General features: G+C 31.1%; 1 protein-coding gene across 1 annotated transcript; it reads right to left on the bottom strand.

The window, feature by feature from the left end:
- On the bottom strand, positions 1-10,251 carry LOC127115373 (probable WRKY transcription factor 47). Its single transcript, XM_051046937.1, has 6 exons — positions 10,000-10,251; positions 9,745-9,828; positions 9,453-9,608; positions 7,801-8,070; positions 7,575-7,688; positions 1-543 (listed from the first exon to the last, which is right to left on the bottom strand). Exons 1-6 carry the CDS (start codon positions 10,105-10,107, stop codon positions 1-3), a joined length of 1,275 nt encoding a protein of 424 aa, XP_050902894.1. The 5' UTR covers positions 10,108-10,251.
- Between the last annotated feature and the right edge of the window lie 724 nt (positions 10,252-10,975).

Raw genomic sequence — 10,975 nt, 5'->3', positions numbered from 1 at the left:
CTAACCACTCTTACTAGGTTGGCTGTGGTTATTAATATTTAAAGGATCACCATTTGTGAATGATGACATGGCAGCAAACAATGTTGCCTTGAGAGAAGGATCTTTCTCTATAGCTTCACTCACAACATCAACCAAAGCAAGTTTTCTCTCGGCATCTATCATACTTGGGAACACCTCAAATGATTGAGGGTAATTATTATAACCTTGAAATGGAAAAGGAAACAATGATGATTGTTTATGGTTTTTGAACTGCAAATAGTTACTTGGAGGGAGTGTAAAATCAAGTGTTATTGTAGGACATGTTGGAGATGGAGAGAAAGTAGCTATAGCATTTGAGTTTGGTGGAGATAATGGTGAAGAGAAGAGGAATGTGCTGGATATATTGTTTCCATATTGTAAATTTGTGGTTGAGTTGGAAAGGAATGTGTTGAGTGCTGATGATGTTAGGTTTGCAATTGGTTTTGCTGATGGTGGAAGTTGATGATTGTGGTTTCCTTCATAGGTTGTGATGAAAACAGTTTCATCTTTGAAACACCTTTGCACCTGTTAATTACAATGAAAATGCCATAAAATATCATCCATAATCAACTATATATTTTTCATTGTTATCATCAATAAATGTTTTTGTTGAGAATTTAAATAAGTGAGTTTCTAAAAAAAGTTCAAGTGTGGAAGATCATTTCAGTTTAAATGGAAAACAATTATTTAAATATTTTTGTTTTAAAAATGTTTGTTAATAAGTGTTAGAATATTCGAGAATATAATAAGGAAAGTTAATTAATTTCTGCAATTCTTTTTTGTGAAAATTTCTGCATTCTTAGAGCTTTAGAAACTAGATACCGGTTCAATCTTTCAAATGTGGAAGTGCAAGTCTCAAATATCAAAAAATAATTTTCAAAACCTAAAAATAAAACATTCATCCCTTTTTCATGCATTGAAAATACTATGATGTCTCATTAGGATACATCATCACTTAAGAAGACTGAAAAAAGCTTATTAAGAAAAAGATTGCAAAAATTATATTAATGTCCTTTTATTATAACAATTTTATTGGAACATAACTTTTTATTTTAAATTTTTTCCTCGAACAAGCAGTGTATGCGTCTTTTTGAGTATGCATTATTCAGGTCATATACTTTATTCACATTTATAACATAAATTAATAATTAAATAGTTTGTTTAAGTGGTTGAAGAGTTTACATTATGTTTTCATAGTTCATACTTAGAATGGTCATTGACTAGATTTAAATTTGCTGCTTGAAGAGCATCAGAGGTGTTTATGGGGAAATGGGGTTAGTCTTGGTCCTATTGTTCTTTTCGACTTTGTTTGTTTGTGATCATTTAGCAGGTTTCCTTGGTCTGTTTAGACCAAAGTTTATTAAGAACCTCTATTGTCTTTTTTGATTGGTTGCGGTTTAGTCTATTTGACTTGTTAGGAACAAAACTCTTTTTAAGGGTGGACACAAAAGAGTTATCGTGATTGTTGCTTTGGCTAAAATATCGTCTCGAGAATGGTTTGGATCTAGGATTAAGGGGGAGTTGAGATGTATTTGAAAGGATTGGCTAATGGATCCAATTGCTTGTATTCTTGCAATCTCTGTAATTTTTCTTTGCATTGCTTTCTTTTATATATAGGTTGAGTACCCCTAATACTCACTTATATTCAATCATTTACTTATATATAAAAAAAAAAACTAAATGGTTGTGTGATGAGTGGCCTTGCTTGTATTCCTTTGTCAAGATGGGAACATAAGTGGAGGGTGGAAAGTTGGTGGACAACCCACGAGATGTATTTGACCATTGTCCCTTACTCCTCAGATATTGTAATTATTTGTGGAGCCTAAACTTTTTAGATTTAAGAATTATCGGTGTTAGTGATATAATCTAATAGTTTCTAATGGAAGTTAGTTAGATAAGTTTGTTAGTAATTGGTTACTTGCTATGCAAATTATTGTAATAAATCACTTGTTACTTATATCATAAGTAATGCTCTTTAATATTTAACCAATCTCTCAATCTCATAAATCACTTTTCTTCTCTAAGATCAAAGAGCACATGTGATTGCACTAACAAACTGGTATCAAGAGCTCTTTGATTCTTGCGTATAGGCGACCATGTTTTTAGTGTTTTTAATTTGCGTTTGCTACAACTATGAATAGTAGCAGTGGAATTCCCAACTCTCTTCCAATTCTTGATGGCAAGAATTGGAACATATGGCATAAACAAATGAAGTCATTGTTTGGCTTCCAAGAAACTCTTGATATGGTTCTTCATGGTGTAGTGGAACTTGTAGCACATGGTATTGAAACTCAACAAACGACACATAAATATTCAAAGAAAAAGGATTGCAAAGCCTCCTTTTGCATCGAATTGGAAGTTGATGGAATAAACTCTGATCAAATTTTCTCATGCTGAATCAACGAAGTAAGCATGAGATATTCTTGTCAAGTATTATAAAGGAGCTGAGAAGGTTAAGGGTGTCGAGTTGCAGGCATTTAGATGACAATATGAACTACTGCAGATGGGTGAAGATGAGAAGGTTGCAGGCTACGTGGCCAAGGTTCGGAATCTTGTTCATCTGATAAAGGGTTGTGGTGAAACTATAACGGACAAGGTGATGGTTGAAAAGGTGATATGATCTCTCACTTCTCATTTTGAACATGTAATTGCGGCCATACAAGAAGCAAGCATCCTAGACACGTTGAAGTTTGAATATTTGGTTGGCTCCTTGGAGGCTCATGAACTATGGATAGTCGAGAGAAGAGGTGTTCAAGAATCAATACAGGCCTTGCAAGCTCAAGCGTGGAAGAAACATGGTGGTTCCAATAAGATTAAAGGCAAATTCAACAAAAGCAATGGCAAGAAGGGCTCTTGGCCTAACTCTCAAAAGATCAAGAATGATGAGAAGTTATTTGAATCCTTCAAGAGAGGAGGAGGTGCTTCAAATCATAAGGCAAAGGTCGACAAGAAGAGTATGCAGTGTTACAATTGTGAGAAATGGGGACACTTGGTCAATAATTGTCGGTATAAGAAAGGAAAAGGAGCTGCAAAGGATAAAGAAAGTGAATGGGCTAATATTTCTCATGAGGAGTCAGCTGATTATGAAACTATGGTGTTCATGGCTGCAATTTCAGATGATCACATGGACTCCAAAACCTGGTTTTTTGACATAGGTTACGCAAACCACATGACTAGTCATAAGGCTTGGCTGGACGACTATGATGTTTCGAGGAAAAGCAAGGTCAGGTTGGCTGATAGTAGTTCCTTGGAAGCAGAAGAATGAGGCCTTTGAACTGATTAATGTTAATAGAAAATTGGTTTTAAAATCTCCTCTTTCCAAGAACAGGGCTTTTAAGACTATGATCAGTTCTTCAGAAGTCCAATGTTTCAAGCAATGGTAGAAAACAAGCAAAGTTAGTTGCGACATCTGAGGTGTGATCATTTAAACTTTAGATCCCTCAATAAACTTGTTACACAAGAGATGCTGATTGGTATACCAAATTTTGATATTCCTGAAAACCTACGTGAATGTATCTTGGTAGGAAAGAAATCTAGAAAGGCTTTCAAAACTCACATGCCAATGAGGTCATCCTGCATATTAGAAGTGGTTCACTCAGATGTATATAGTCCTTTTGAGGAACACACCATTAGTGGAAATATATACTTTGTCTCCTTTGTTGATGAATATAGTAGAAAGCTATGGACTTACATGAATAAACACCAAGATGAAGTATTTGAAATCTTTAAGAGATTCAAAATCCTACTTTAAAATCAAATTGAGAAGCATTTCAAGATACTTAGAACTGATGGAGGAGGAGAATACACATCAAAGCTATTTGAGGAGTTTTGTGCAAAGAATGACATTTATGATGAAGTTATAGCTCTATATACCCTTCAACATAATGGTATATCTAAAATAATGAACATAAACATATTGGATATGGCTAGGTTATACTGATGCAAAAGAGGTTGCCTAACTCTCGATGGGGTGAAGTAGCCACCCTTGCCGCATATGTGTTAAACATGTTCCCAACTAGAAGAGTGAAGAATAAAGTTCCAGAGAAAGTGTGGAGTGGAAAGAAACCATCTGTGAACTACCTAAAGATGTTTGGCTCCACTTTCTACAAACATGTTCTTTATGCTAGGAGAAAGAAGTTATATGACAAAAGTGAGCCTACTATATTGGTTGGATATCAAAAAACTAGACATTATAGGTTATTTAATCCAATCAATGGTAGGATCATTGCATATCATGATAATCATAATAATATGGAGATTATAACACAAAGGCCTCAAAGAACTAGACCTTCTCCAGGAAGACTTCATGATTGTGAAGTTATTGGTGATAATGAAGTTACAATAGATAGAGATTTGGTTCACTTTGCACTACTAGAAGATGTAGAGACCATAAATCACAAGGAATAGTTAAAGGACAAAGAACGGAAAGCTGCAATGATTGAAGAGTTAGATGCTATTGAAAGGAATAATACTTGGGAACTAGTAAAATTACCAGCCAACGCCATGACCATTGAGGTCAAGTGGGTGTATAAACTTAAACAAAATCCTGATTGTTTTGTTGCTAGGCATAAGACCAGTTTGGTAGTAAAAGGTTTCCTACAAAGAACATGCCTTGACTACTCTGAAGTGTATGTTCTAGTGGCCAAAATGGAGAGTGTCAGATTAGCAATTGCCTTGGCATGCAATAAATGTTGATCAACATTTCATCTTGATGTTAAATCAACATTCCTAAATAGACCTTTAGATGAAACATTCCATGTCACTCAATAACCTAGTTTTGTGATACAAGGATAGGAAAGGAAAGTATATAGGCTTCACAAAGCCCTATACGACCTCAAACAGGCACCTAGGGCATGAAACAAGAAAATTAACTCATATCTAGAGGGAATAGGATTCACCAAGTGCAAGTCTGAATATGGTGTTTATGTGCAGGCCATGGCACAAGACATGACACTCATATACTTGTATGTTGATAACTTGCTAGTAACTGGTAATAACATTAACAACTTGTTGAACTTCAAGAAGTTGATGACGAAAGAATTTGAAATGTTAGACATGGGAAAACCTATCCTATTTCATAGGAATGTAATTTCAAAGGACTGAGAAAGGCATGGTGCTACATCAAATGAAGTATGTCAAAGATGTTCTAAAAAGGTTCAAAATGCTTAATTCAAACCCTGTAGCCTTTCCGATTAAAGTAAATTTGTAGTTTGAGAAGAATGGAGATGAGGACAAGGTTGATTAAACTTTGTTCAAAAAAATATTAGGCTCGTTGAGATATGTGTGAAACAGTAGGCCTGATATATGTTTCTCAGTTTGTCTAGTGAGTAGATATATGGATGATCATAGAGTATCACATATGAAGGTTGTAAGGACAATTATGAAATACATAAAATAAACATTCAACTGTGGAATTCTTTTTCCATAAAAGTCAGACGGAAAAGATGCAAAGATCACTTGCTACTCAGATGCTGATTGGTGTGGAGAAAAGTCTGATAGGAGGAGCACAACTGACTACTTCTTTCAAGTATTTGGTGTGAAGTTGCATCTCTCTAATACATTAAGGGGAAAACCCTTATACGGTTTTTTTTTCTTGTCTCTTAAGATTTCATTTCATTATTATTGTTTATTGAGCCTCCTCTTCTATTGCACATCTTTGGATTAAGTTTTTAATCCAATCGTTATGGCATGTATAATAGCCGTCTCTCTCAAAACAAAACCCTAGCATCTCTCTCTCATATATCCTAACCTCCATTAATGTTTCGACAATCTTTCTTCACAAACATGCAAAAATTGAATCCTCAAACTTATACAACGGACTCCTCTTCTTCGAAGGATTACCTTTGTTGCATCAAATCTTAGAAAATGACCACGTCACAGGTTCTTCTTCACAATAGTTTATGTTTCAATTTTTTTTAGAAGTTAACTTAATATGAGTGAATGTATAACCTAAGAAGTGAACTATGTTGTTTATGTATCATTATTTACGTTTTAATAGCTTATTTCATAATATTTGTAGGATAATATGACGTGTATAACTTAAGAAGAATGAACTTTCTGCTGATTTTGACTTATAGGAAGGGAAGGTGAATGAAAAAAACGAATAAGGATGAAGCTGTGAGTATTGAAAACTTGTGTGAAAGATCCAAAATAACATCCATTCAAATTTAATACAAGTTTGCAAATCTTACTTATGCTTCATCCTCCTTTCATTGTGGATGCCATTTTGGAACGAGTATGTTTCTAAGATATTTTATGAGTTAATATGTTGTTTTTATTAGTAATAGAAGTTGTATGTTGTATGTAGTTTATACTATGCTGTTGATGATTTTGTTGTTGTTAATAAGAGTTGTTTGTTTTATATTGTATGTTGTTTAAGGTTTGTTATTTATGAATATTGTTGTTAATGTTTGTTTAGAAGATGAGTTTATTATATCTTATGTGGTTTGAGTGTTTTTCTAATCCCTTACCGAATATATATAACTTTTCGGATTGCATTAGAAAATTACAATGTGATATATAAAGTTATATTAGAAAATAACTTACACCGTTCAACGCTAGACAAGAAATATTCAGTTCATTGTCTGCATTTAGCTCTTTAACAATTAGGACTTGGTTTAATGCTTCTAGTTCTTCAACCACCCCTTTCTCCACCTCTAATTTTGTTTGCAAAGTAAATAATATTTTGTAAAATGAACTAGAGGTGAAGGAAGGAGAAGTTGAAGAACTAGGAGCATTGAAATAAAATCTAACCGTTAAAGAGCAAAATGCAGATAATGGTATGAAGTATTCTTGTCTAGCATTGAACATTGTAACTTGTTCTTCTAATATAACTTAATTTGTCATATTATAGTGTTTTAGATCAAATTATAATGTTATAGGTTTAGTGAGGATTGACGAAATAAACATTACACATAATTTATAATAAATTTAGTGTATATATCACAACGATTGTTTAGCACAACCGTTGTTAAATATTATGCATTAAGAATATTCCAATGGTTGTTTAAAGTAACTGTTGTGATAGATAACACACTATCTAATATATAATAATGATTGCACGACCATGCTGAAAAATATCATACTTACAATCACCCCCTACCTCACAACGGTTGATCAGACGTGGTGATATCATTTTTTCAATCGTTGTGAAATGACTTTTACGTAGTAGTGGGGGGGTGATTGTGAATATGGGGTATCTCATGTTTGCTTTGTGAGGGTTCTATTGAGTCAGCTTGTTATTTATTTGTTACTTATAATTTTAATTCCCCACTCTATATTGAGTCGATTTGTTATTTATTTGTTATTTGTGATTTTGAATCTTTGAGTTAAATATAACACTTTTTAGATGATTAGTGGGAGATAGTGTTATCTTAGAAGTTAAAAGTTAGTTAGTCTATTTGTGGTCTTTAGAAATCTCAGAGATAGACCTAAAGTTAGATCTAATTTAGGGTTGTTTTGACATTTGTTTGTTTGTTTCATTTTGAAATGCCTTAACTCTTTTTATAGTAAGACACTAATTGTGAAGGAATCTGCAAATAAGCATAAATTTATACCTGCTTACGAACAGGGCATGAAGTTCCCATGCTGCATCGATAATAGGCCCGAGGACAAGGGTTTCCCTTGGCTGTCTTTTGTCCATATTTTCTCCATTGACACCCATCCACCATCTAAAAATTACAAGATTAATACTAAATAATATTCATCAATGATAAATAACACTAACTTATTAATATATTTTTGTACTTGTTAACCTAAATATGAGATACATCTTTTCCTTACCAAAGAAAAATCTGATCGTGCCCTTATCGACACTCTAGCTCTCCTGCATTCAGCCTCAAATGCTTGGTCCTCTTTTTTGCTAATTATTTCACCTTCATGAATATTATTAATGCACTCATATGCAAAGTTTCTTCCAATCTTAATATTCTCATTGTTTTCCATTAAAGTAACTCCTTCTTTTTTGCCACAATCTGAAGGTGAAGGCTCATCAATATTCAAGAACTGCCTAGTAGAGAACACTGGTTTCTTCTCATCTTGTATATTTTCCTTCTGATTAATTATAAAGAAAAGTGTGCAAGGTTTAAATCATGTTTATTTAATTAACCATGTGCATGAAGATTAAAGTTTAATTATTCAAATGGGATATTTATCCAACCTATGGATGATCGACAACAATAGAGCATATACGTCATGTTATAGATACATAAACTAAAAAATAATTCATGATTTATTCTTTTATAGTCATCAACTATTGTTTAACTCTTAGTAGGTAGATCTGATATAATTAATTGATTCTAACTATAAGCATTAAAAACAATTTAGAGGAGTTGACTAGTTTCACTACAAAATATCGTTTTCATATTAAATGATAAATATTTCGATTTATCAAATTAATTCAACTTGTATGTGTTATTAATTCATCTTATATATGTTAACTTAAATTCTTGAGAATAATTCACCTAAGATTGCAATTTGAGGACATCATTTATCATTTATTGTTATTTATTTGTAGATACATATTATTAAATAAGTCGTTAATATTTATAAATTAGTAATATTTTTATTTTATTTAATAATATAAATAAAATTAAAATAATTAAAAATAATAAAAATAAAAATTTTAATTTATAAATAATTAAAAATAAAATAATTATGTGTCGAATAGGTTAAATTACGGTTTGTGTTCTCAATTTTACCTAATTCACAAAATTAGCGTCCATATTTCAAATTCAAACAGTTTTGATCTCTTTATTTTATATTCAAACAATTTTAGTCTCAGTCTCATTTGTTTTTTCATGAAAAATCAATGAAATATTTATTTTTTAACATATACTTTTATCTATAAAGTTCAATAATATGTTTATATACCTGTTTCACAACTAACTAATCATTTAAAAAATATAAACATTGTTAATTTATTAACTTTAAATGTAAAAGTATTAGAGGAAGATCAAGATTGATTAATTTAAAATAGGGGAATCAAAACTGCTTAAATTTAATATATAGAGAGCAATTTTGTGAATTCGATAAAATAGGGACCAACACTGTAATTAAGCTTAATAATTAATATATAAATATTTTATTAAAATTTTAGAAAAAAATATACTACCTTTGTTCTAAGATATATGTTACATTTAAATATGTATTTCTTTTTAACTAAATATTTGTTTTCATATCTTATTTTATATACCTCTATTTAATACTATATGCATCACTTTGAATTTTTTATTTAAAATTATGATAATTAAAATATATTAATAGTTAAAAAAGAATTTAGTAAAATTATGATTTTTTTCTCTTTATTTTATGACATTTTTTTATAGGTAGATATAAAATGTGCTCGAAACTTTGAAGCATATTTTTTAGTACAATTTTTTCAAGTATTTACATGGTAAATTAGCAATGTGAAACAAATTTGAAGTCAAACTTACCGGCAAGTTGTGATTGTTTTGAGGCAATGAAGATAATCGATGTAGAAGTAATCGATTCTGAAGAACAATGCATCGTTCGTTGACCAGATTTAGCATAACTTTTAAATTTTCATTCTCCTTCTTTTCTTCTTCAAGCTTTACTCGAAGCTTTCCAATCTAAGCCATTCAATTATCAATACCTCAAAATTTACTCATATATCATACAAATAAAATAAAATTATTGTGTTCAAATTAATTAAAAATAACATAATCTTCTTAATTAATTAGTTCACTAATATGGTTAATTACTTACTTGGATTTGAGGGTTTCCTTGAATTTGATGGGGAAGTTGTGCTGTGTTATTAAGACTCAAACTTAATAAAAGTGGAGATCCTGGCTGCATGATTTTTTCAAAGCAAGTCAAAAGATCATCATGCAAGAGTAAAGAAAATTATTGCTGAGGTGAAATTTTCTCCACAACCATGATTCTTTTCATAAGCTAAAAATTTCATCAAACAATTCTAGAACCATTAATGATTCACCTACAAAAAAATATATGAAAACTTACAGTATTATTATGAAGGGATGAGGGTTCATAGGTTTTGTTTTCTGAATCTCTATTTTTACCAGGTTCATCAAGTTCCATAAATATCTTTGTTGAAGTTTTTTCTTCCATTTTATGTTGTGTTTGTGTGATATTTCTAAGTATGGTTCATGTAAGGATCTAACTTTTGATGCATAAACCTATATATCTATATATAAGGGGGTCAGCCAGCAGATTTTGTGGATGGTTACTTTTACACACCACTAGTCTTTGCTGAGACTATATTTTCCAGCAACTTGTTTTTTTTTTCCATGAAAATTTATATTATTGCTTTTAAGTCATTTTTTATATTTATTTAAATTATTAAAAAATGACTTCAGGTACAGGGTGGATTAAAAAAAGGCTAAGGAAGATATGTGAGGGAAACGATACTAGCAAAGTCTAATGTATGTTAAATTATTAATTAATATAACTATTAACTTTTTAGTTGTAATTCTAATTATTCTAATTATTATTATTATTATTATGGCATAATGAGTTATTTTGACCCACATATTTGTACATTAAACACTTACCACTATATTTATTTATGTTGGTGCACATTATTTAGGTTGGTGCACTAGAAGAAAGAAGATGAAGAAAATGATGAAGATGGAAGAAAGAGAAGTTAGAGAAGTTTCTAACTAACTTTTCTTGAAAGTGATTATACAAATATGTTATAATTCTATTACAGTCTTTTGGTTTTATATACCAGTTTTAACTAAATGAAATTCAAATTAATTTAAAATTCAATAAAATCTAAATTTGGATTATACTCTAATATCATCCCTTAATCCACATTCAAATACTCAAAATCTACAACATCAATTGCATCCTTGAAGTGGATAGAATGTTTAGTCTTGATAGTTTTGGTCAGAACATCTGTCAGTTGCTTTTAAGTAGTACAATGTACAACTTCAAGAATTTCATTATGAATCTGGTTCCTCAGAAAATGAAACTT

This window comes from Lathyrus oleraceus, chromosome 1 (genome assembly GCF_024323335.1).
Source record: "Lathyrus oleraceus cultivar Zhongwan6 chromosome 1, CAAS_Psat_ZW6_1.0, whole genome shotgun sequence".
Lineage (NCBI taxonomy): Eukaryota > Viridiplantae > Streptophyta > Magnoliopsida > Fabales > Fabaceae > Lathyrus > Lathyrus oleraceus.
Note: the sequence above shows the minus strand (reverse complement) of the source record. Positions and strands in the feature narration are given on the sequence as shown.

Bases quoted from the DNA above. Each gene is read 5' to 3' on its own strand.
- LOC127115373 (XM_051046937.1), bottom strand. From the start codon at position 10,107: ATGGAAGAAAAAACTTCAACAAAGATATTTATGGAACTTGATGAACCT. The intron at 9,829-9,999 runs GTAAGTTTTCAT...AAAATCATGCAG, and splicing joins CATCCCTTCATAATAATACT to CCAGGATCTCCACTTTTATT. The intron at 544-7,574 runs GTATAAATTTAT...TGTAATTAACAG, and splicing joins CATGCCCTGTTCGTAAGCAG to GTGCAAAGGTGTTTCAAAGA.